Source organism: Carassius carassius, chromosome 20, assembly GCF_963082965.1.
Source record: "Carassius carassius chromosome 20, fCarCar2.1, whole genome shotgun sequence".
Taxonomy (NCBI): domain Eukaryota; kingdom Metazoa; phylum Chordata; class Actinopteri; order Cypriniformes; family Cyprinidae; genus Carassius; species Carassius carassius.
The window spans coordinates 8,784,451-8,811,857 of record NC_081774.1 but is presented as its reverse complement, the minus strand read 5'-3'; the positions used below and the strand labels follow the sequence as shown (position 1 = coordinate 8,811,857).

The window sequence follows — 27,407 nt, the reverse complement described above, 5'->3', positions numbered from 1 at the left end:
TCAACAGGTCTTACTGGATAATGATTCTAAGAAGTAAACGACAATCAACACCCACAAGGGATTATATGTGTATAATCGTCTTGCTTTTGGCATCTGTTCAGCCCCTTCAATTTTCCAACGGATAATGGAACATTTGATGAAAGATTTGAAAGTGATTGTGTATTTGGATGATTTGTTGATCACAGGTCAAGATGAGCAAGAACATCTAACAAACCTTTGCAAAGTCTTACAGCGTCTGCAAGACTCAGGCTTAAGAGTGAAGGAATGTAAGTGTGAGTGGGGACAAACACGAATTGAATACCTGGGCCATGTGATCGATGAAAAAGGAGTGTATCCAACGAAAGACAAGGTGAGAGCTATTCAAGATGCACCAGCACCCTCAAATGTGAAGGAACTGCGAGCCTTTTTAGGCCTGGTAAATTATTATGGACGTTCTGTACCACATCAGAGCACGGTGTTGGCACCATTGTATAGACTGTTGAAAGAACAAGTTGCTTGGTGCTGGGAAAAAAAAGAACAAGGTGCTTTCAACAGGTGTAAAGAACTGCTCACCAGTGACAAAGTGTTGGTACATTATGATCCGCAATTGCCTTTGACTTTAGCATGTGATGCCTCTGCTTATGGAATTGGTGCAGTGATTCAGCACATCATGCCAAATGGTGAGGAACATCCCATTGCATATGCTTCACGTACTTTGTCACCTGCTGAAAAGAAATATTCACAGATTGAGAAGGAAGCATTGAGTGTGATTTATGGAGTAAAAAAATTCCATCAATATCTTTGGGGAAGATCCTTTAATTTGATAACTGATCATAGACCATTAGTGACTCTGGTGAACATAAGCACTTCCCAATGATGGCTGCCGCTCGCATTCAGCGGTGGGCTATAATTTTGTCGGCATATGATTATCATATCATGTATCGCAAGGCAGAAAGTCATGGAAATGCAGATGGTTTGTCACGAATTCCATTACCTGAAATTACGGATGTAGGAACAGAAGCCATTTCAGCAAATATCAACACTCTTTTGACAAACCATCTTCAAGAAGCCCCTCTAAATGCAGCACAGATTGCCAGAATGACAAGAACAGATCAAGAACTTTCTAAAGTTTTCCGTTATGTCATGGAAGGTTGGCCAATGGAAGTGTCAGATGCTTTGAAAGTATTCTATGCAAAAAGAGATGAACTATCAGTGGAACAGGGATGTCTGTTATGGGGCACACAAGTGATTGAACCATTCAAATTTCGAAAACCAGTGTTACATGAAATTCACTCAGGACACCCTGGGATTGTTAAAATGAAAGCTCTGACTCGTAAATATGTGTGGTGGCCAAAAATTGATACGGATATAGAAAGAGTTTGCAAAGAGTGTCAAATCTGTCAACAAGAACAAAGAATGCCAAGTCACGTCCCTCTTCATCCATGGGAATTCCCGGGTGAGTGTTGGAAAAGGTTGCATGTTGATTTTGCTGGTCCTTTCCTGAACAACATGTTTATGATCATTGTTGATGCTCATTCTAAGTGGTTAGAAGTTTTTCGTATGCCACAGATTACTTCTCAAGCTACAATTACCAGATTGAAGAGATTGTTTGCTGCATATGGATTACCTGAACAAATAGTGACTGACAATGCAACTACTTTTACTTCTGAGGAATTCCAAAGATTTGTGAAGCAGAATGGTATTATGCATACCAGGAGTGCACCAAAACACCCAGCAACCAATGGATTGGCAGAAAGATATGTCCAGACGTTTAAGATGGGTATGAAGAAATTGTCTAATGAACAAATGTGCATTGATGATAGACTATCTTTATTTTTATCGCAATATCGCACAACGCCTAATTGTACCACAGGTCAGTCACCTTCTGATTTATTTTTAAAGAGACACATTCGCACCAGGTTGGACTTCCTGAAACCAAACATTCATGAAACTGTTCGCAGAAAACAGTATTTGCAGAAAAATCAACATGATTATCGGGCAAGAGAGAGATCCTTTGCTGTGGATGATTCTGTTTTCCTGCGAAGTACAGTGGGAGGAGATCCGAAGTGGCTATCTGGAGTGATTACACAACAGACAGGACCTGTTTCGCACAAAGTACGTGATCCGATATCGGATACTGTGTATAGTCGGCATGGTGACCAACTGAGACCACACACTTCGTCCTCAGAGTTTCCAATGCCACAGAATGAGAAGGAGACTGCTCAATATGCTGACCCCAATGATCAAGCTCAATATGCTGACCCCAATGATCAAGCCCAATATGCTGACCCCAATGATCAAGATTCTGGATTTGCTGGAACGTCAGTAGGTACTTTTGACTCTGAGATACCTTTCGAACCTCTGGTTCCATGTCCAGTGGGTCTGTGTCGCTCTAAACGGACTATTAAATTGCCACAGCGTTTTAGAAATTGAGAATTTGAACTAATGTGGTGTTTTTGAATGTGGTGTATGGGTTTTAATGGGGGAGGTAATGTGGTGTATCGGGATAATGTGTAATTCATGATGTGCATTCATTGGTTCCTATGCTTGGGGAGAGGGTATTTAAGTCACGTGATGTGATTTGCACGGGTGGTTGATGTGATGTAATCTGCCTGTGACCTGAACACCAGTAAAGCATGCGTTTGATGGCATTTGGTTTTGCCTCGTGAACATATGACAGTGCTTGTTGCGTGAGTCGTGACTGACACCTTCAGTGGTATCCGACCATGCAAATTAACTTGAAATAGACCTTTCTGTCGAGAAAAGAAAGTGGAAATCAATGTCTGATGTTAAACCAAATGGAGGATTTCCATTGTATTGAGCTACAGAAGCAATAGAGCATCACAGTCCCGCCCACAGCTGGTGCCGGAAGTAAAAATTCAATGCAATTTCTGCATTGACATTTGGGGTATAAGCCATAAAAACGTAACCATACATGCATGGTAGACTTAAAACCAGCTACGGCTGTACTAAGCGATAGTATATGCTCATATAAACGCAAAAGGATCATGGGGCACTAACCTTGTTTTGATATAAATGCCTTTTATTCGCGATGTCTTGGCTAAGTACTTCATTACCCACAATCCTGAACAATCCCACAATCCCACAGTGATGCATCTGATTGGTGGAGCTCGTGTAACTGTCTGGTTAAACCCCGCGAAGGTCCGTGAAGACCGAAGATCGTTAATAAAAAAATAAAATAAAATAAATCCTGTGTTGCGTTTTTGCACGGTAGACTTATCAGTGCAATCATGATCTCCTTGGCTGCCATGAGAGTTTTGCAGGGAGGTTGGTAACGTTAGTTAGCATTATCGTCCACTTTAGCAAGGCTAATGTAGCCTTCATGTGGTACGAGTCATATCAAGCATTTTATAATGCCACTGTCAAAACAATATTTAGCCTAGGCATACCTTTTTGTGCATTTACTGAACATTTGTGTAATCGCAACGACATGTGTTGACGACTGAGCGGTGATTGCAGTCAGGTACAAAGCACTGCACCATGTTAACCACTTTCACACACGCACACAATATAAATTACACGATGATAAATATAAAAATCAATACACAATACCTATATAAAACACTATTTATTTACACGATTAATACTGAAAGAATTGCTATTACTGCACATTCACTATATAAAATAAAATTCACTGGAGGAAAAAGTTCGCGCGAGCGGCCGTCATCAGATTTGGAAGCATAGACAGTAAAAGAATGTTTGGAAGTCGCTCAAAAGGCTCGTTCGCGGTTGTGGCTTCAGTCGAATTCAATGAGGCGCAGTGGTTTATGGGATAAGTAGTTCCTGCGCTCGAAATGAAAATATGTACAAATATGTGTACAAATATGTCTTGTACTTTTGACTTTTTTTGGATTTTCTCTTAATTTTTTCACTCAAAATGATATGTTATATGCTTATGAGTTCAGCCGTAGCTGGTTATCCTCACACATGCTCTAAAACTCTTTAGACACGGATTTTTCCGAAAGTCAATGGGAGAAATGAATGGGAAATTTACTTCCGGCACCAAAGCTCTCTCGGGCTGTGGGCGGGACTGTGATGCTCTATAAAGGGTTGGCCTGCGCTGGGTGCGCCCCTCCCCCTATAACTGTTCAGTCTCGCGGAGGAGCTCATTTGTGTGCATCTGTGTGAAACACGCATAGGAAAAAAGAACGACAGAAAGAACGGCTCCCCTCCAGCCGCGACTCGGCTCCCTCCCATCGTTCATGTTTATGAGCCGTTCAAAAGAATCGGTTCGTTCGCGAACGTCACAACTCTATTATAGTAGTATGATTGAGGAAGAAGTGGCATATCTCTTATAAATTATTAACTCAGGTCATTAGTCACTCCTACCTACATGGATTAAAGCCATACACACTATTTTCTCTCACTCTGTTCTCAACGTACAGACAAACACATACACACATAGCTTTATGTCAAGGTGTTCTGCAGTCATGTTTGCACAGCTGTTTGCCAGTCTGTTGTGGCAACTAAAGGTTTTTGTTTGCATGATGTTGGAGTGTATTCTCCTATATGCATTGACTGAGTAACCTGAGCAGTTCAACAAGGGCATTTTTAATTGTGATGTGAACTGATTTGTTACAGTCCTGAAATTAAACAAGTAATGTCTTTGGAATTTGATAAATTTGGTTCTCTTTTATGTAAAACAACAAACCAGTAAATTAATAACGCCGATTTTGGTCATGGTCATGTGGCTGTGGGCATACAGTATCAACATAGTCAACATACTTATTTTTAGGCTTTGCTGCCATCGTCTGGCAGCACAGACGAATAACAACAGCACCAGAGATGATACGAATAACATTTTTATCTACACACTACCGTTTCGAGTCAGTAATAACAGTAATAATAACAGTAATAATTGTATTCAGTGAGAATGCATTAATCTGGTAAATCAAAAGTGAGAGTTAATACATTTTAAATAAATGTGTAAGACTTCTATTTGAAATCTAAAATCTATTCAATAAAGAAAAAAAAAATGCATCAGTTTCCACAAAATATATGTCTACCCAATTATAAAATAATAATAATGTTTTTCATATTATAATGATTTCTGAGGAATCATGTGACACTGAAGACTGGTATCTGGAAACTGTAGCTTTGTAGAAATATTTTCAAATATTTAAGTTATTTTAAATATTTGTAAAATATGTATTGGTGTATTCAAATATGTATTGATGTACTATATTCAAAGATTAAAGAAAATATTACATCAGTGTTTGTTGGTCACCATAGTATCTTCATCTGATGTCAACAAATCCAGTTTAGATTTTTATTTTTGGTCTATTGAAACTAGCTTTAAAAAGACATTAGATACAACATGGGTTTTCCATTGTTTTTATTGATAGTTTGTACAAAAAGAGGTATGATAAATCACATAACCATCAAAGAATAGGCCACATTTACCGTAAAATCAACTAGACTTAAAAAAAAAAAAAAAGAAAACAAAAGAAAAAAAGAAAAATGAAACTGGTATTGACATACAGTTTGTTAGTGTTGGTCATGTTAGACCGCGCAATACAGACACCACACATGACAATTGCTGAATATGCCATAAAACATGAAATGAAGATAAAATGATTAATCTAGACCACCGTGTTTAATATTTCTGTCAATCGGTTAGGCTCAGTTAATAGAATGTTCAAGTCTGTCCACTCAGTCCAATATTGACACCTAAATATTCTAACATTCACTTTCTGAAAATGTTAATTTCTTTGTAATGCCATTAAAGTCTCTGTGAGACCATGAAGTGCATTTGTTGAATGCAAACTTAGAGCATCATGCATGCATGTTTGCAAGAGATCACATTCTAACACAAGGGCATTACGACTTTAGATACAACACAACTATTTATGCACTAATTTTACTAATCCATCAATGATAACATCTAATTACACTAAAACATCACGCCTGTTCTGCAAAAACAAATGCTTTTGTTTATCAATTAGAACAATATATAGCAAATCGCAGATTGAGATCACATTAGTTGTGTCGAGAGTCCAGCATTAATTGCATAATATCTGATGATGTTGTGTGTATTATGAGTAATGAAATCCAATGTGTGGTGATGAGCAGTATTCCAGAGCTTCATTAGCAGCATTACAGATATCGATGACTTTGAAACCAAAATGGACTTGAACTAGACAGAAAAGACATTGAAATGCATTAAAACACAATTGCTTTACTTTAAAACACATTACTTCTGTTTATGAATTATGGATGCTGTCAAAACCATGTATTTTCTGCTTGAAAAAAAAAAAAAGATACTTACAGGACCATAAGAGGCTCTGAATGGGATCTACTAACATGAGGCTTAATATGATTAAATCAAAGGATAATTTTAAGCCAACATGTTGGTAACGAACTGTCTGTGAAAATGATGTGGATAACGTCTTAATCACTAACATGAACAGTTTTGAGATCCTTCATATCATGAGGGTGTGAAAGTACAAACAACAGTAATGTAAACAAACAAGCGAGATGAAAAAACCTTTAAAAAAAAAAAAAAATTGTGACTCCTTTTCAAGCAACGAGTCCAGGGCCAGAATGAGGAGTGATAAAAAAAAAAATTGATATAAAATGCATTAAAAAAAAAAAGATAACATTCAACCAAATGAGTTTCGCAACATCCTTCTGCGATAAATCTATCAAACAAATGCAGACATTCAAATAATACTACTGCATAATCAGAGAACTTAAGTTATGAACACTGGATATTTGATATGCATACATACAGTATATACACATACAACAATATCCTTCACTAAAAGTTTAGTACACTGAACTGTACAAAAACTTCCAAAGGGAACTGTTCAGCAAAACACTGTCTTGTTTACATAGTAATACTATGTTTTACAATACAAGATCAAAATTGTTCCAGAGAAAAAAAAACAAAAAAAAAAGTTTTGCGCAAGCCTAGACAGGCCACAAAGTGCATAAACGGTCAGTCAGAAGCCACTATTAAGAGGAATCTGTAGGGTGGGAACAATTCTGCAGCTTGTATTCCCACTCAAAAGTGGAAAAATGACTATTGCCTTACGACGAATAATAGCGTCATGACGTGGCATGTTGTTTGTAGGCAACATGCTAAGGGATAGGATTAGCCACTACCATTTAGCCATCAGTAAATTCATCTCTGGCTCTCTCCGACACCTGGGATTCAAGTAGAGGCTCTGTAGCAGTGAACGGTGGCGATAAACTCGAGAACGCTCCATCTCAGTTCAAAAAGGCCCAGTGACACAAGCAGGACAAAATCTCCCAATTCAAAAACACCACCCCAAAGTATGTACTATACTGATATTAGGACAACGGTATGATATAAAACACACACAAAATAAGTATGGTTAAACTTAACACGAACCTAACGAAGAAACACTTCAGTTTGAAGCATGTGACCGTCAATTCAACGACAGCAAATGGACATTTGTGCGCAGACAACCATCTGCCAGTTTGGAAAGAGTGAAAGGTGACCTTTGGAGGAGAATGCTTGAATTAACAAACTCTGGAAAGGCAGAACGTCATCCTTTATGAAATGGTGAAATAAGAAAAACATCTTTTACAGTAGCACAGTACTTTACAGTATAATATGCCACATTTGAAAAACACTTTCTTTTGCTGCTTTTCTTTTCCTTAAAATACCTTGTTATTTCAGATCTTGATGGGTTTGTTTGTTTTTTTTTCTTTTGAAAGAGCTTTTTTTCCCCAGCTAATTCAGGCTTTTGTTTTTCTTCAAGCATTCCCCTCTTTGATTGTCCTTTCAAAACTGACTTTTCGTAAAACATTTTGAAAGAAATGGACAGACAGCTTTAGCGTATCTGTTAACCATCGCTCATACTTTTTTGAAACACTCTCGACTCTGTTTCTCAGAGACTATAGTCCCCTTTGGGGGTCTGGGTTGACAATGCGTTTCTAGGATTTGTTCTACTTCCTTTGGTCTAAGCCTGGGACAATCTTCTCTCTCGGTCTCCATCTAGCTTTAGCTTTCTCAACCCTGTTCGTCTCTCTCCCTCTCTTTCCTGTTATCTCTCCGTCTGTTAACCATTGAGCAGGTAGACCACCAGCTCATAGGTGCACATCATTATAGCAGTATTAGGGATCTGTCGGACCAGATGAGTAGTGAGGCCTCGGTACAGTGCTCTGTAACCCTCCTCCCGGAACACCATATTTAGAGTTTGGAAGAACGAACGATACTTGCTGCCCTCCTCACGTAGTCTGGTACGAATAACCTCTGTCATGGAAGAGAGAAAGAGAGAGAAAACAAGTTAACAAAAAGTTATTTGTCAGAGAAACAACATTTGAAAAACAAATAAACAAACAAAAATGAAAAAAAAAAAAAAATGCATAACTATTATGAAAAAATAAAAATAGTACTCACCGTGAGGATAAGCAATTGAGGTGGCGCAAGTCTTGGATGTGGCAGCAGCCAGCATCATTCCGACAAAGTCCGAAGCATCTTTTACAGATTCATCTTCATCATCCATGTTAGCGTTGGCCTTGGACTCAATGAGTTTGCGTTTAATGCTTTCATAGATGACAAAGTGGATGACAGTCTCTGATATGCCAGCATAAGAAGCAGACATGCCCCTGTAGAATCCCCGTAACCCATCTGACTGATAGACCCGCCGCACACACTCAAATGCACTCATACGCCGTTCTCCACGGTTCCTGGGGAAAGACAAACACGTATGATAAATGTCAGAAATCTGGTTATAATATTCCCTCCTTCAATGTCCCCTAAAATATATAATGCTTTAAATGATCATGTAACACTGAACACTGGAGTAATGGCTGTTAAAATTCTGCACTGCCATAACAGGATAAAAGACATTTAATTAGAAAACAGTCATTTTAAATTATAATTATATTTCACAATGTTTTTATTTTGTATTTTTTATACTGTATTTTTGACCAGCCTTTATGAGCCTTATAAACTTTTTTCAATTGTCATGACAAAAATCTTACCAACTCTAAACTTTTGAATGATAGTGTACAGCATATAGTATTACCTGGCATCGAGCTGCAATCGAGTCTTTATAAGCCAGATCGGGTTGGTTGCTGTAATGGCAGTGAACCCTGGGAAAAAGAGGTGTTCCAGATCAGGCTTGGAAGTGATATTGTCAGAATAACTCAGAGCACAGGACATTCAGCAGGTCTAATGACTCTAAAACAGACAAACTTTCCCTAAAGAAACTCCACACTTCAGAGAAGTGCCGTGGACATCTGTAAAATATGCTTATGGCCTGTAATCTGAATCCTTTTCGGTATAATCATACCAATCTCAAACACCAACAGTGTGATATTGACTACATGTTCTCTTCAGGAATGCCCAGCATCATTAACAGCGATTACTATCGAATGTCGGAAATACCATTACAGATCCACTAGGCACTTGGCACTATTTTCAGGTAAGAGCCATAAACACATCTTAGAGTGGCCACAGCAGTAAATAAGGCCTTTTAACTAAAGCATTAAGCAGCTTCTCATCTATAACAGGACTCTGAAACCAATGTAGATTTACTTCTTAAATATTTAGTCCTATCATCACTGAATTAAACAGCATTTTATGGATCGAGTAGAAGCTAAATTTTAATAATAAAATATCTTTAGAAAAGAGTTAAAAGAACCACTTTTCAGTTACATAACAGCAGTCAAATCATTATGTTATTTACTTTAGGCGAATTATTGTTTTTCACAGCATGGGCAATGAATTATACCACCGCTGTGATTGTTGAAATGCATGCCATGCGAGTACTATACTGGCAAGACGGTGTGATATGACAAATTATTAGTTAATTACATTAGCACAACAATGGCTGAATTTATTTTTATGTTTGCTGTTAAGGTATGTGTATGCAATAAGATTACATGTGTGTTTTAAGAGATTTAAAGAAATAGTTCAACTAAAAATGAACAAAATTTAAATCACCCACAGGCCATTAAGATACAGAGGAATTAGATTTTTATGGGAATGGATTTGGAGAAATGTAGCATTACATCACTTGTTCACAAATGGATTCTCTGTGGTGAATGGGTGCCATCAGAATGAGAGTTCAAACAGCTGATAAAAACATCCCAATAATCCACGAGTAATCCACATGACTTCTGTCCATCAATTAACATCTTGTAAACAAAGACATATTTGTTTACTTTTGATAATGGTGCTTGATTTGTGCATATTTCTCTCCTGATTCAGACTAGATGACTTTTTCACTGGAGAAAGCAATATCATGGATGGAGCACAACAAACAATGGTTTGAAGTAAAAATTTGTTTCTTACAAACATGCAGCTTTTCACTTCACAAGATGTTAAATCATGGACTGAGTTGTGTGGATTACTTGGATTATTGCAATGTTTTTAATCAGCTGTTTGTACTCATTCTGACGGCACCCATTCACTGCAGAGGATTTATTGGTGAACAAGATTTAATGCTATATTTTTACTAATTTGTTCCAATGAAAAATCTCCATCTTGGATGGCCTGAGGGTGAGTGAAAAAAAAAAAAAATTCAAAACCTTTTCATATTTGGGTGACCTACATCTATTATGTGTGCTAGCATTAAAAAGCATTAAAAGCAACAGCTAAATATTCTGCCTGATGTTATTGGGAACAATTAGTTTATCTATTCAACTGCAGCAAAATGAAGCACAAAGCCTGTACTCTGTGTTGTGGGTGCACAAAATATCCCAAAACAAAAAACAAAAATAAAAGAGAGCATAAGACAATGGCAATTGGAGATGACAATATTCATGTGCATTTCTAACAGTACACTGTGTAAATAGTCAGTGTTTTCTTAGGCTAAACAAACCAAAAGAAGTTTGAGCTAGAGCTGAGCTAGAGTAGAAGCTCTAGAGAGGGTAAGAGACCTAAAGCAACTGACTGGTGAAGGGAGGGGGGATGACAGATCGGTACAAGAGAGTAAGAGAGACAGAGAGAGAGAGAGAGTATGTCTCTGACGAGTACTCACAGGGGAGGGGCAAAGCTCCTCTCCTCACAGCTGCAGGACGAAGCCTGCAGATATGGGGGGCAGAGCAGGCTGGCTCACAGACCCTCACGCAGGGTGAAAGCTACAGTAAAGGCCTAAAATAGACACAGGCTTTTCTGTACCACAGTCACAAGCAGGAGTCCACATGCCCCTCAGAGTCAAGTCAAACCCATGAGGGAGTGGAACACGACAATAAACCCTGCCCACCTCCCATTAAATCCCTCCCACCTCCCCAACCAAGCCCCGCCCACCAATTACATCAAACAATGACCTTTCCATCCCAAACATTTAAGAGAGTGCTTTCATTTTCCCTTCTTTTTGAATGGATAGACGGAGAAAGATGGTAAGAGAGTTAGAGAGAGACAGAGCAAGACAGAGCGAGATGAAAGTGAATTTTTGAGTTTTAAAGGACATCATTAGACCAGTGTTTTCATTTTAAATATAAAGCTGATCTTTCTCAAGTAACACTATTTCTCTTGATCACATCTGAGCTTCAGATCAATGCTGGGTCATATAAACAGCTATAAAATCAAACTAGGATCAAAGTTTATATCAACAATAACTTTAAGGAGGGTCAGAGGCAGTGCATGTAAGAGTCCAATGCTAACCTTGTCATTTCTGTTGGCAAAATCACTGCTGAGCACAATTTTGAAGCGGGTTACATTCTGGTAAGATTGCTATTTGAAAATACTAATTGCACAAAATTAAATGTTAAATATGTTGGTGAATATTGCAGAGGAATTTTTTTCCAACATAAAACGAATAATGTCTGAAATAACTAGCATTTAATCACAAATAGGATAGAAGGATTATATCTATCTATCTATCTATCTATCTATCTATCTATCTATCTATCTATCTATCTATCTATCTATCTATCTATCTATCTATCTTAGGATAACAATTTGAGTGTCTTATAAACACCTTTTTAAAAATCTAAAATACAGTGAAAACAGCAGTATTGTAAAATATTACTATATAAAATCATTATTTTTTTTAACTTTGTATTTTAAATAACATATATATATATATATATATATACACTTTTTTAAATGCTAATTTATTCCTGTGATGGCAAAGGTGAATTCTCAGCAACCATTACACAGACTTCAGTGCCACATCCTTCAGAACAGTATTCAGTCTAATATGCAGATTTTGTGCTTAAGAAATATCTCTTATTATTAGAAATATTGAAAACATAAAACGCTGTGATCAACTGGAAATCTGTGAAAATGTAATTTTTGATCAGCTTAATGCATATCTTGTTGAATAAAAGAATGTTTGAATGTTAGTTTATTTCTAATATCATTTAGTTTAACACTTTTCAGAAATGTAATGTTCAGGTTTAAACTAAATTGATATTTAATGCAGAGTTTGGACTGCTCTGTGTTACTGCACCATTTGATTCTTCAGCAGCCTGAAGTGGTAAATAGAGGCCTTGCTTTGACTTTTATGATTTATATGATTCCGTCATAACCTAACCACAATGATGAACAATGTGTGGGCCATACATGACAATGCATCAGGTTGCAGGAACTGAGCTAGTGGCAACTGTAAACGGATGCTGCTACAAAGAGCCATTAAGAAAATGAAAAAAACAAAAACAAATCACCTGTGCTTTGGAGAGAGTGGAACATGTAATGAATATTTTATAAGCCTGTTCCTTATTCGGATGCAAATTTTCCATTGAAAGCCTTCTGGGACCTATATTTAACCACTTTGTAACGTAAGGGCTATGTGTGCTGCAAGATAAGTTTATCAGGCCGTGTGGCCCTCCTTCTCTTACCTTCAGCACAGACAGAACATACTAGGAATGTTTATGTTGCGACAAATGCGCTTTCCTGTCTCACAAAATAGCACAACCTACATATACTGCAATTGAATGACAAGGTTAGCATTCAGGATTGATATTAAATGAAAAAAAAAAAAAGAAGTGCATGAAGTTTTTCACTGAATTTACCTTTACAGTGGGTTACAGGCTGGCAAGGGGGCCATGTGTCAAAACTGTGTAATCACAAGGAGGTTAAAAAAAAAGAACTGCAAGCCAGCTACAGTGGCTACATTAATTTAAATAAAAATCATCAATATTAATAATCATTATCATTAGGAGAATCATGATCATACCGGTGAGTAGAGACGTGACTACCTGAGCCGTCCCGATCCCGCCCGTGTCAGTCGCGAGGACCGCTGCCCACCGCGCATGGCACTCTACATGTTAGCGTAGCGCCCTGCTAGCGACCGCTACTACACACAGCACAGACAGCGTGTGAAGCCAGACTGTTTAGTAGCACACTGGCATGTAATGACTTATGTCCTCCAGCCCTCAAACGGTAGAAGGAAACAAAAAAGGAAAAAAAAGAAACTGGGAAAGGAAAGCACAACCCAAACTTTGAGGACCTTTTTTGCAATACAGATAACAAGCTTTCAAGCAGATATAACATGCTTGAAAGTGAGTCTGTTTGTTTTAGAAATGCTCTAAAATTGATTTATTTATTTTATTAAATTTTAAATGTGTATTTTTCACTTTTCTTTCCATGTAGTCTACTTTTTATAACTGAATTTTTGAACTGTTTGACAGACAAATATTCACTGTTAATAGGATTAGCTTCAAATACCGAATGTCTGAGAAAATGTTTATCCTGAAAGTCTTCAAATTGTGCTTTCGGTCTAAATGCTGTCATACCTTGAAAAAGGTAACCCAAAACACCATGGCTAAATTCTCCCATTTGTACTAGATGGTCACTAGGACAAAGCATTTTATTGTAAAAAGGCTGTCATAAAAAACAAAAGCGACTGACAAACATTGGTTATAAACACCCCAATGATGCAATCTCTGGTTTGTGCACACTAAGAGGTATCATTTTAGTTTAGTGTGTGAAATACAACAACAACAAAAAAAGCTATTGCAAACTTAAGTCAAAAATGCATTTACATGAAAGATGTAGTGGTGACTCTTACCTGCTAAACCAGCTGACAGCATGTGCACCTGTGTGGAGTCAGGATCAAAAACATTGTTCAGCTTCTCTTTGGATGTGGAGTAGGCAGCAAAATAAATGGCTCTGTGGACAAAACAGGAATTAACAACATTAATTGGTTTTGATGTTCTGTTACATCTGACTAATGTATCGGAAGTAGAAAAAAAAAACAAAAAAACAAAACGATGTATTTACTTATAGCGAGAACATATTTTTTAGATATGTTTTCACATGAATATATTTTTGGGTAGAGCTAAGCCTGAATGTACATTATTATCCCCCTCACTACACAGTTTTTTAACAAAACTAAACAAAACAAGAAAAACTAACATTATTTCTATGGTTATGTTATTTACATTAATAACAAAAAAAAAACAAAACCAGATACAAACAAACAAAAACCAAACCAAACGAGACAAAACAAAAAAACAAAACAAAACACAGCAACACAACAGAAAACAAAACACAAAAAAAGCATAGAAAAAAAAATAATAATACAGCTATTTCTATGGTTATGCTATTTTCATTAATATTTTAAGGGACGGTTCAGGGCTGACAGTACATTATCCTAATTATTACAGTTTCTAACAAAACAAAACAAAACAAAACATTACAAAGCTATTTAAGGTGATGTGGCAAAAGTATACCATGCTCATCATATCACAAGTCCTGAATTAGCTACCAGATTTATTTTCCTAGACAGGGCTAATGCTGAAACACAGAAAAAAAAAAAGAAAGAAAGAAAATTAACCAAGATTATTTCAATAATTTTTTCTGATGTAGGATTTAAGCCTCTCACTGAGGGTTTATCTTTATTTTTTTTATTTTAATCTAGGTTATATAATTCTTGCACGTACACAACAAGAGCAAATTTTAAGGTCTCACTGAGCAACCTGCCAACAAGCCAAGCAGGCATTTGTTTCCTGAAGAGATGCTTATAAACACATGCTTCCTCTCGCCTCTTCAAAATGACAACCAATCAGCATCCTTCCACATTTGAGTGACAACCAATCAAAACGCGGCCTAAATATCTGCCAATCCTGCCAGCATGATGCTGTATTACAGTGAACGGCATAATTTGGCCAGCTGAATGAAATAACGTGACCTTCACGGGAGGATGTTACATAATCGCAAATCAGATTAATCTAAAAACTGGAATTAATTATGGTTTACAATCTAAAGGGTATAGTTAATATCAGTACGTGAGCATAAGCAAATACCAAGCCTTATTCTTTACATACGTATGCATTTAATATTCACATAACGCAAACAGTCACGAGGCAGCCATTCCAGCTGTGATGGTAGAGGACAAACAGGACGGGAATGCTGAGAAACACATGCACAGATGGAGACACACACACCTCCTGCAGCATAAAAAGTGTGCAAACACTGAAATACAGACATTTTAAGTGGCTTAGTTGCAACACCATCCCACATACCAATTTAAATGCGATTAAACTGTACAGACATAAATCTCAAGTGAATGAGGGCATGAGAGCTGCTAGTCTCTATAGCATATAGAGATGTGATCATAGTCAACAAACACTACTAAGCATAGTATCTTTACTTTTGTAAAATGCTGCATTCATAGTTCACTAGGTTTTGGAACTTATTAATCGAGTGCTATAGATTAGTAGATCATAGAATCGAGCACTATAGGATCCACACTACAGTTTAGTTACAAGCTCTTAGCTGTCAAGAACTAAGTGAACAGTGTGACCGAAGGCCCATAGTCAGTTTAGTCCATAATAAGACAGTGACATGATCCAGTGTTGATGATACACTTAGATTAGAGCAATGAGACATGACCAACGGGCCCCTTATGTAACAGTCTGAGGGGGAAAAACAATATTTTTTTCTTTTCCATCTTGACTGCAGTGAGGAACTAAAGCAAATCCCAACAGGAAACAGCGAGGACCACAAATCCAGAAACAAATGTTTATTATTTCAAGGCTGAAACAAAAACAGCTGATAAGTCAAACACGTAAGTTTGTGACAGAAAATTAAAGTTCTAGCTAATAGTTTCTAACGGATACGCTTGCAAACTCTGATTTCTATAATCTATTGCTATAATCTTTTTTTTTTTTTTACAGACACACACAGCAATAAAAAGCATGTTGTAGCTAATAGAGATATATAGTTAGGTTCCAGAAGTAAAAATAATAACTTAAACCTTAAAGACAGAATTACAAATTAGCTATGAGGTTGTTAACTAATGGCATTTGCTTTTGTTGAAACTATCAGTCCACATTATTTCAACTTAGCTTTTAAATAATCATATTTAACAGTGGAGTTCCAGTTAAAATACTATATTACTACATGTTTACAAATCAGAGAATCAAAACAAGCAAAAAGCTGAACAGAAACCCTTTAGCAACTGACATAGTAGTCAGACACTCTCAAACTACTTAATTGTATATGCATATTTTGCAATAAACCAAATATATTGTCTGTGTTTGTTTGTTTTTTGTCATTTGAAATGCTTCATGGGATTGGACTCTTTCCATCATTAAATATGTTAAGTACACAGTCTAGGACCAGTCTTTTTGCCTGATTTTTAAAAACGTTTTTGGTTAAAATCCAACTTTGTATTGTGCTTTGTGGATATTTTAAAATCCCTATGGGAACAATAAATGAAGTAAATACTTTTGGCCACTGAAGTGGATGGGCACTGTTGCACTATATAGCATATGTGTTTTGTATATGGGTCATACCTGGATGGAGCCACTCCCACCAAGTTGGGCCCCAGCCCCCTAAAGAGTGAGCGAGGACCTTCTTTCTCCAGTATTAACCTGAGGAAGAGAGAGAAAGTTACAACAGAATATGTAAAAGGAGAAGAATCCACTGCAGTGCCTATGTGAAAGCACAGTGGATGCTAGCACCCTTTCATTATGACAATAGGTGCAAGATTTAACAACATGTTGTTACCATGACATTCATCATTTGCTTCACCATCTTCGATAAGTTATCCAGAACAACTGAGGGGTTTAAGACACAGCAGGCAATTGAGAGAAAAAATGCCTAGCTGTACCTTAATCAGTGCTGTCTGCTGAGTGTAACTGCCCACATGCAACCCTCTACGTTGCGAGTAAATCACTCACATATGTGACTAAATATTTACCTGGGCGACTAAATTATGTCTAATATTAGCCAATGGCTAATAAGTTATCAGATTTTACTCACCAGTGTGTGAGTTGGAGGCTAAGTGAAAGTTTAGCAGATATATTTTCACTCATCAAACACTCTCTGACTATATGATATATATATATATATATATATATATAAATAGCAGTCTGACGAGTAAACTAAAAAAACTACTAGCCAATGGCAATTCAACTGCCAAGGTGTCCGTAGAGGGTTGACATGACTGTGTAAATTACACAAACAGAAGTCATTTTTAAAAATAGATCTCTGAAAATGTAATTAAGACACACCAACAAAAAGGTTACAAATCTGGAGGAAGGAGTTGTGCTCACCAGTATTATACTAACTAGGTGAAAGTTAATGTTTTTCCTTCAGAAATGGACATGCTCAGATTATTTTAGAATTCCTCTTTCATAAGTTTGTTAAAAAAAAAAAAAAAAAAAAAACCCTGCATCTGTAACTGATTTTCTCCTGACCTACTTTTCAAACTTCTTTGCTCTGATTCTGGAGTAATACAATCGGCATGAATAACACTGCTTGCCGGAGGCCAAAAAAGTGATTCCAATTCTGGAGACAGCAAGGCTACACCCAGAAACCATAGCATTGCAACATTTTGTCAGATTAGCAAAATACTACCAACTGTGGCATGCAGAGCACTCTCACAGTTAGACTAGTCTCAAAGGGCCGAAAATTAGAAACAAACCAAATTCAGAACATAAAATGTTTAAATTTAGTATATAACACCATCATTTATTCAATTCATGACCACAGGTTAATGTGAATGTCTGTACAAAGCCTTTTCCAGAATTTTAAGCAACATGATTTTATACAAGAAATACATTCATAGATTATTCATTAAACACTATTATTCAGTATAACAAGTTATAGGCTACAGACACATTTTTAGGTTTACAACTTAAAAAAAAAAAAAAAAGATTCTAGGAAACTGGAAAAGGACACTGGAACTAGGAAACTGGAAAACTCTCACCTAATCCAAATGTTTAGGTTTAAAGGCATAAAAACACATTCAAATGATGAATTAATATATGGGATAGCAATGACTGGGCAAGTGAAATTGTTGTCAACTGGCTCAAAACATTGTTATTGTGGATCAAAAAGCCAAAACAGTTATAAAAGCATTTTGACTGCCCTTCATGGCGGGTCAGCAAACATTTTAGCAGAACATAAGATGATACAGGTATTCTGGCCTTCAAACCATTATCCATGTTTCTTTCATTATTCTGACACTCCTGTCTATGTGGTCACTACACGTGGTTGTAATTTACAGTCAGCAAGAGAGACCCACAGAGAGACTGAGCAGAGAACAGTTTTGATTGCAAGTTTAAAGACTACTGAAAACTGAATACTGCTGATCATAAAGATCATTTAAACGAGATATTTTAGTGCTTATGGTACCAAGTATAATTTTCTAAAATGTTGCAATGTTTTTACCAGTTTTCTGGTGTTGTTTTTGAAACATGACAACACTGGTTTATATGCCCTGGAGCGTGATAAAGCAGATTTTGCGAGGTTGGGTTTTGAAGTACTCACTTGAGACAGTGCAGAGGCCCCGGTGGGGACATGCGGGCCACACTGGCCCCATTCACAGTGCTGAGCTGAACCTCAGAGATGTAAAGAGTCACCGAAGAAGACTGCAGCCTCGTCTTCACCACCTCCAAAGGACATGTCAGTATTGCACCTACAGTGCCACCACAGCTAGAAACAGAGAGTAAATATTATTATCCTAATAATAAGTACCAGTTAATTTAAAATAAAACCACAGTACATTTTTCTAGATTTGTTGAATAGAAAGTTTAAAAGAGCAGCAATTATTTGTAATACAAATCTAACATTGTATTTTTTTCATGTTTGATCAATTTTATGTGTCCTTGACTCCTTGCTGCATAAAGCATTGGTTTTATTTTAACCCAAACTACTGACCATTTTAAAGCACACACACGCGCGCGCACGCACGCACACACACACACACACACACACACAAGCTAATACCATGTTTATCAGTGGAAGAGCGCGAACGTTAATAGGAGGTCAAACTATAACGTTAGCGTTTAACTTATTCTTATTCTATTGCGGTGTGTTTCCCACATAATGACCGCATAATTGGGCCTTTCACACAGTACGCGGTATGCACGGCGCTTGCCGCTGGGTTCAGCGTTGCCCTTCAGATACAACGCGATTTGCGCTGCGCTATGGCGTAGGCGGAGTTTTAAAAACGTTTAGCGGGAGCTCTTTCATAGTCTGTTCCTCCTCCTTTCGGTCAGCAGCAAACATGTATCTGTCCCGTTGTAAGAAGAAGCGAGCGATAGCGCTAGTCCTGCTGATGAGAATTAAGAGAGAAGCAAGGAAGAAGAGGCTACCCTCAGGTCCAGAGAACAATTTGGTGAATTCAGGCTGGTTACGTTACTCTAACGCTAATAGCTTCCTTTTTAGCAGGCCCCTTAAATGCTTGCTATTAACTTGTTTGAAGGTGGTTCTTCTCAAAATTTACAGCGGTGTGTTCATGACACTAACGTTAACCATTCAACTTCGAACTGATTCCGTAATCTTCCGGTAATAGTAGGCAAGACGATGTTTTGATTCAGACTGCACAAAGAGAAGAGGAGAAGATATACGGGTCTGTTGTGAATGTGTCTGTGAGAGCAAATATAGTGTAGTTACAGTAACTACAGTAGGTGCGTCAGAAATGATTAAACCAGAGGGGACATGTAAATAAATGTGAGCTGAACAAGCGCTTTTTTTAAACATATTTTTTCAAAGCAGCTTTACAGACATAACAGGAAAATGTTGAAATAATATTGTTAAATGTAAGTAGGTAATACCTATTGCTTGACAAAAAAATATATATATATATTTCTCATTTTTGCCTATGTAGGAGATCCCAGTTTATTATTATTATGATTCTAATGATGACATGAGTAATGATACATGGTGATATTATTAATACACATGCTTACTCTTTCTCTGTCTCTCTTTCTGCCTACAGATGGCTGGAAAAGGTGAATGCTGTAGCAGCAAAGTGTGGGACTACTTCTGCAAATACTTTAACTTTAGTATTATAATTTATTTACAGTACACACACAGACGGTTAAAACCAGCTTCAACTGGAAGAAAGTAAAAGTGTTAAATGTTTAAAACCAGACTGTTTTTTGATCATTAAAAAATATATACTTTTGATGTGCAATTGTTTAGTCATTGAGACTGTAATCTAAGGCTTTTTTTTAACATAGTCCATTCTGGAAAATGGTTTATACAGCCCACATACATAGAACAGGCAGATATTTTGCTATTGAATGTTGTGTAAATGCAGATTATAGGAAATGGGTCTAATATCCAGATTATTTTTAAAATCAAAATATCGGCTTATAAATCGGCTCTTTTCGAGTTAATATCGGCATCGGCCCCCAAAAATCCATATCGGTCGGGCTCTATTCTGGAGAGTTGATGCAAATTAGTAATTTAATTGATTCAATAAAAATCATAACCATTATACATAACTACATTTACACACCATTATGTTATTGACTTGTGAATGCATATGGGTCAAGTTTATCATGGATTTGCTTGTATGCATGTATACAGCAGTGGGGCGGGGAGCACAAAAGTGGGCCCAGCATGCAACAGGTCAAAGGTTATGTCTGGACTAAACCCACAATCACAAGAGGACACAGACCTAAAACAACTTACCTGAAATAGTGAATAAACCACAAACAATTCCTCCAATCTTGATGGGTTTTCACTAATCAACTTTACAAATAAGATACCTACAATTGTGCCACAAAATGTCAAAGTTCTGACAAGACACCTGTCAATCAAACAGAAAGCTCCATGAGCAGATTCCCTGCTTTTATTATGTGCGCAGAAAGTTGACAAAGACAGAACTGAATGCTGATATCAGTAAACCTGCTGACCTCAGTATTAAATTCCTGAGTTCTAAACGCTACATGTTTTAGGGCCTATTTTTTGTGCCGCCTTTTAAAAGAATGACCCACATGCAGGGAGCAGCTGTGAACTTTGTCCCAGATATGAAGCCCTCTGGTTTGCTGCTGCTAAGGTTTACAGAATCACTCTCTCTTACTCTCTCTCTCTCTCTCTCCCTTTCTATGGTTGGCCAAGGTATGATCATGCAGACTTCACGAGCAAAACCCATTTACCACTCCTACTAAAATGGTCTGTGAGGCCTTTTAGAGAAATTCCACTAGATTTTTATTATTCACAGATACTTACGGAATGCTACTCTTTAAATAAAATAGTACATGCAGAGATTTGTTTTCGAAAAAAAAAGGGGAAGTAGTCCAGGAAGAAAAGAAAGAAGCTGCATTTAATTTCTTCTGAAATTCAAGATCAAATGGGTAAACGCAAATGTTTCACTAAAGTGAAGTCCCCTGGTCAATGATTAGTAGTTTTGAAGCCGCCACCAAAAAAAAAAAGAGTTTGGACTTGAGGTTTACACAGCAGTGTTCCAAGTGCTGAAACTCCCATGAGAAAAGTAACAAAAATCTTGGCTAAAGTAACCTGTCTCTTTTAAACAGGACCTGAACCAAAGTAGTCCAATCAAAAGTCATCTGACCAAACTGGCCTAGTGGGTCCCACACAAGTAACACTTGTGGTGATGTTCATGAACACAATGTGTACAATATATTTTTTTTTGTTGCTTTGTGCAATATTTTTATCTGGCCACTTACAATGCATTTGTGTAAATAAGCAGTCAGCATGAAAAGGAGGTATAAATTATCTTTGTGATGAATCAAAAAAATTATGTGCACAAATCAAATTTAATAAACACTGCAATATTCAATACAAAAAAATTAATTGTCTATTTTGATTTCATGTTGACTTTAGGAATCAGCTGACTTTCAAATTCGTACAGCCACATAACTTTCACAACTGTCACATGATGGCCAAGAACAGATACTAGTATGAACACTACTAGGAGTAGGGCTGCACGATTATGACAAAAGTCATAATTGTTGATTATTCCCTTGAAACTGTAACTGCAATTATTAATTACGATTATCACAATTTACTCTAAATGATATATATACAAAATTGTTTGATGCAACTGCATACTGTATTTTTACATGAAAATAAGCTGAAAACACTCTAACTGAAAAATGTTTAGTATAGTATAGTATTAAGCCTCAAATGTCAACTATACATCAGATTGATTTCTTCTTTAAATAAAAAAAAAATAAAAATAGCATACTTAAACTAAAATTAAAATAACAGGGAAAACCCATAAGATAACGTAGAAAGAAAAGGAAAAAAAAAACGTATCTTAAGGACGCAGAATAACATAACTGGACTTTGTACAATTAATTGTCGCTTTGGACTATTACGTAATTGTGGCATCCATAATTGTAATCCAGATAAAAAATTTGATTAATTGTGCAGCCCTAACTATGAGCCTAAACTACTTATGTAAAAAAAAAATACAAAATAAACAAATAAATCTGTGTATGCTAAACAAAAGATGTATAATGTACAGTAAAAAACAACAACAACAACAAAAAAACAATATAAGGTGAAAAAAGGTCTCAATTGATGATGGAGCATTAAATCATTTTTGTCATATTATATCACTATTTATCATTCAGTATTGGATAATAAATCGCCAGTTACATAATTACATAAAAAATATGGTATCCAATTACAGCACCTTACATATGTTTACCCTACATGTATAAAAAAAACATGAAATATTATTTGTAATTTAACAGCAGTCAATGTTATTTGACTCATTTAAATAATAAAATATTGCTTTGCACTGACAAGCAAATCTCATTTCCAATGCTGAGTGATCATCTATATCACACAACAATTGATTGGTTTATCACACAGGTCTTTTCAGTGGCAGATGATCTGTTCTCTACTCACAGTAAGCATTATAGAAATAACTCATCAACAGCTATTCTGATACGCCAACACTGTGTGACAAAACCCTTTTAACACAATGTTTTCATATGACCCTTGAGGGGATTTTGCATACGTTTTATTGTCATTATAAGCTTCTTGTTAGACCTCTTATCTCCCTCCAGGGTCGGAGTCATCAAATGACCTTCAGAGATATAAGCTTGTTAAAGAGAGATATACTGCCCTCATATCTCGGTTACATTCCTGATTGTGAAAATTAGTGAGCCAGAGGAACCTTTGATTCAAAGAAAGAGCAAAAAAAAAACAAGTCTGGATGGACCTGGTAGACTGCAAAAGAGCAGTCAGGGACATGTAGGAATGAGAATGGAGTCAAAAATAGCTGTACTACTACAGAGATTGCTGTCAAACATCCAGCGTCAAACTGACAATTGAAACCACAGGCCTACAACATAACTTCTGATGTGCAACAGGAAATGGTATAGCTTCAGGTTCACACTTAGCTTGAAGCTTCGAGTTTTTCCTGTCTCTCATCTGAAATCTGCATGGCAAAAAGCATGAGTGAAAGCATCAAAGCAACAAACATCAAATCAGAAAACGGCCATTACGGAGACTTCCAGTGGATTCTGTGACAACACCAGAGGCGATTCTGAATCTGTTGCATGACCTTGCATTCACAAATCAAGCATCGATCATCTGTAGCATGAAGACGTGATGACAGAAGCTAACTTAGCTAATTCACGACAATTTTGAATGAACCTGTTTTCTGCAGCTGTGTCTGATATTACACTTTAAATTAAATCAAGCCAAACTATAACGGATAAATGTCAAAAAAGAGAGGCATCATGTTGACAGCTCTGATAGATCAGTCTGCCTCAGGCTTGCTACTCACCCTCCAGCAAACAGATGAACCAGGGTGTCCCTCTGACTCATCCTTTAGCATTCTCCGCACCCACACCCAGGCCTGCAGTGCGAGCAAGAGCCGGACAGCTCCGCCGAACCCGCTGCGATTCCGATGTACCGTTCAGTTTAAATGATGTGGATGAAGACAATAAAGCGCACAGTTATTCAGCCCGACGTCTCGCGGGCGAGATGCGTCGCGCGATGCGGCTAGCTCAGCCCGCTAACGGCTGCTGATATGCGCAGACGCCTCTTTTATGCTTATAACCGGTCCGTTCTTATTTTATCACGATCTTTTCTTTTGAACGACACAGATGGCTATTGGATATCGATGTTGTGGTTGCAGAGAACGCGTTTCTCTGGAACTAAATCCGCGTAGAGTCGGTGGTGTCTGTAATTCAGGGGCTGCCGAGGAGCTGACGGAGATGGACAGCAGACTCTCTATTTACAAGCCAATCAGCAACCGCAAAACAGAAGCCGCTATTGGTCAGATCCCGGTGTGACGCCCCATCATGCTCATTTCACATGATCACCCAATTGATAAAACGTAAATATTGATTTATCTCGTTTGCAGAGGTTAAGACACACATTTGAACGTGCTTACAGTGTGAATTTAATTCTGTCTATTATAGTGCCCAAGAAACGCTAACTGGGGATAGTTTAACAGTAGGCTACAGCGTCATATTTCTAGAATGAATGAGGGCATTCATATAGTGGGCTGTTATTATTTTTGGTGTATTGTGAGACACCATTGTCAGTTTATGCACTGCGGTCTGCACGTGCACTTGGTTCACTCATATGGAAAATATAGGCTTGGTTGCTGATAAAGTTTAATAAGAAAGACATGTCTTTCCACCTTCAGATAATGAAACACATTGATTTTTAAAACTTTTTGAGCAGGAGATTGCACTTTTTAAATATGTTCAAAAAAAAAAAAAAAAAAAAATTATATAAAAAGACAGAAAGAAAGAAAGAAAACAAAAACTTTTTTGTCATTTGTGTTTTATGATTGACATGAACATGGAGGACCTGGAATTAACAGGAAATTTGCAAAGTGATTAAAAATAGAAAAATCGTTTTAATCCTTATTTCTTTCATAATTATACTCAGTTCTACAATATTTATTTAACATTAAATATTTATTTGATATATCTCTTTGTGAGACATGTTCAGTCAAATAAAAAATTAAATAGGTTTAAAAAAATCAGAAATGCATGAAAATGTTGTAGCACTTCATAGGCAAAAAGGAATGGGAATACTGTAATATGTATATTAATGAAACCTTAGAGGACCCGTGTCTATCAGCTGACAGGAGTTACAGCACCACAAATCTGGTTTCCTTACTAAATAGCTGAATAAAATGCACACGCCTCTTGGTTTCAAGATTAGAGCTACAATTGAACAAGTTCAGATCATGTGCATGGAAAATCTAATTTCTCTTGGCATGCCAACCTAATGTAATACAATGAGAAAGTTCTTCAGACAGGGTCTTATATATGTTTTTTTTTTTAGATGGTTGACTGTTTTGTTCTTTTATAGATGATATGGCAGTCACCAGGCTGCAGTGGCAAGAACAATGCAAAATATCAAAGGGGGAAACATGATTTTACCGGAATGAGCAACTGTGTTTTTAGCTATAGGTTATTTAGATTTTATGGGGATGGAGAAGTGATGATAAAACATGAAAAGGATGGAAACAGTAAATGTCTCGTTCAAGCAAACTGGCAAATTGAATTGTCTTAAACCCTAAATTAGTGAAATAACCAAATATGTTATCAACTTTGTGTCATTTCCGTCTCATGCCATGAGTAGTGTCACAAGAAAACTACAATAAAATTAAAGTTTGATGTGCAGCACCTTGGAATCCATTAGAACTTACATAACTACTCTCATTAGCAATGTGCCTAAACTGGTGCTGGAAAAAATAGATCAGGGATTAACTGAGCAGCACATTATTCCAATATATTGCCAAAGGGAACAAAGTTCACCATCAAAAACAGTATGTGCAGTTTTTTTCCATTCTATTGTTTTGATATACAGTATTGCATTCAACTATAAATTCAAGTCATTATATTTTTTGAATGAGCTTAATATTAAACCATGATAGAAACATTTGGAGAGCAATGGTCAGCAGAAGAACTTTGCTTAACATAGATAATAATTCTAAAATTAGATTGATCTGTGGGGTAAGTTACTCCAAACACCATAAGAAGAAAACTTGCTTGACCTATAACCATATACGTTTTTTAAACTAAACATTCTAAATTATAAATATTTAGTTGCTATAAATTTAGCTAACTTCTGATTTTGTATTACAACAATAAATAAAAAATAATTTCAAATATTTTTTTTTCATGCATGTTGTTATGTCTTATTTTAATAAGAATATCTTGTTTTCATATGTAATGCTCATACCAACAACTGGTAAATATTTATTTATTTGTATAAGCAATTTGACCTGGCCAGTAATAAACTAGTATGATTCTGAAAAATTTGTGGGCCAGAAAAATGAAAATAATTTAGGATGATCAGAAACTGTTGCATAATTAATTAATAATTAATGGTATCGAAAAATATGGGAATGGGCAGTTCACATGTGCACAGTCCAAGCATTTATATTGCACATTAACCTTTTTTTATCTTTTAACCTCCACAGGAGGTTAACCTTAGAGGTCAAATATTACATACATTCTCATAACTTAAAAAAAAATATATGATGACAAAGAATGTAAAAACGGATCAGTATGTAAACATGATGTCACCTGACATGTTGCATTTCACCCATCATACTACTATGCTTCAACAATGCTACACTGAGTAGTTTCTAAAACTGGGCTTTTGTTACCTGACCAGACCCAAATAAAGATACGTGATGGCTGTAACATTACCATAATAAACATCTCGTGTTTCCCACATAGATAATGAGAGTCCTGTCCAGATCTCATGATGCTAAGGTTGGGTCTGGTGCGAGTTGTCTTCTAATAGAGTGCACATTTTTCAGCTCATATGACTCTTATGAGTCCTGAGTGAAGCCTTTTGCTGTTCAGTATCTGATCAACTACACTAATCTGTCATTCTGTGGCTCACATGACAGACAGCAACATACATTAAAGCTGGGCCTCAGTTAAGGTCAATCAAAGCCTGTACATATTGTCATGATTGTATGTGCTTATGTTCAGAAATACTTGAAAATTTTAATACTGTGAACATTAGATTTTATGTGCAGAAATGTATATGTTTTATTGAAGTTAAAACTCTTTTTAGTAATCATATTCATTGTATTTCATTTTAATTTATTTTGTTATTGTATTGTTTTTTCTGAAAAATATTTTGCAAATGCTTAATTCAAATTGGTGTTGAAATTTTAGACTTTGACATGATGATGATGATAACCAGAATGCCAGGACAGAACACAAAGTGAAGCACAGGTCAGAGTCAAATCACGTTCAAATATGTACGGTCCACCAGCTTGCAGGTTAGTCTTCCAAAGTTTCCAGATCTTTCTCTGGTTAAATTTTAG

The 27,407-nt window shown here is 36.6% G+C and overlaps 1 protein-coding gene across 1 annotated transcript; it reads right to left on the bottom strand.

Annotated features, from left to right (window-relative positions):
- Positions 1 to 7,874: 7,874 nt before the first annotated feature.
- Positions 7,875 to 24,690, bottom strand: slc25a36a (solute carrier family 25 member 36a). Its single transcript, XM_059501474.1, has 7 exons — positions 23,880 to 24,690; positions 18,650 to 18,814; positions 16,669 to 16,746; positions 13,938 to 14,038; positions 9,003 to 9,069; positions 8,372 to 8,661; positions 7,875 to 8,224 (listed from the first exon to the last, which is right to left on the bottom strand). Exons 1-7 carry the CDS (start codon positions 23,918 to 23,920, stop codon positions 8,031 to 8,033), a joined length of 936 nt encoding a protein of 311 aa, XP_059357457.1. The 5' UTR covers positions 23,921 to 24,690; the 3' UTR covers positions 7,875 to 8,030.
- Between the last annotated feature and the right edge of the window lie 2,717 nt (positions 24,691 to 27,407).

Excerpts from the sequence above, each read along its gene's own strand:
- slc25a36a (XM_059501474.1), bottom strand. The coding sequence starts at position 23,920 with ATGAGTCAGAGGGACACCCTGGTTCATCTGTTTGCTGGAGG. Across the intron at positions 14,039-16,668 it reads GTGGGAGTGGCTCCATCCAG|AGCCATTTATTTTGCTGCCT; the intron begins GTATGACCCATA and ends TTTTGTCCACAG. Across the intron at positions 8,225-8,371 it reads CTCAATTGCTTATCCTCACG|AGGTTATTCGTACCAGACTA; the intron begins GTGAGTACTATT and ends CTTCCATGACAG.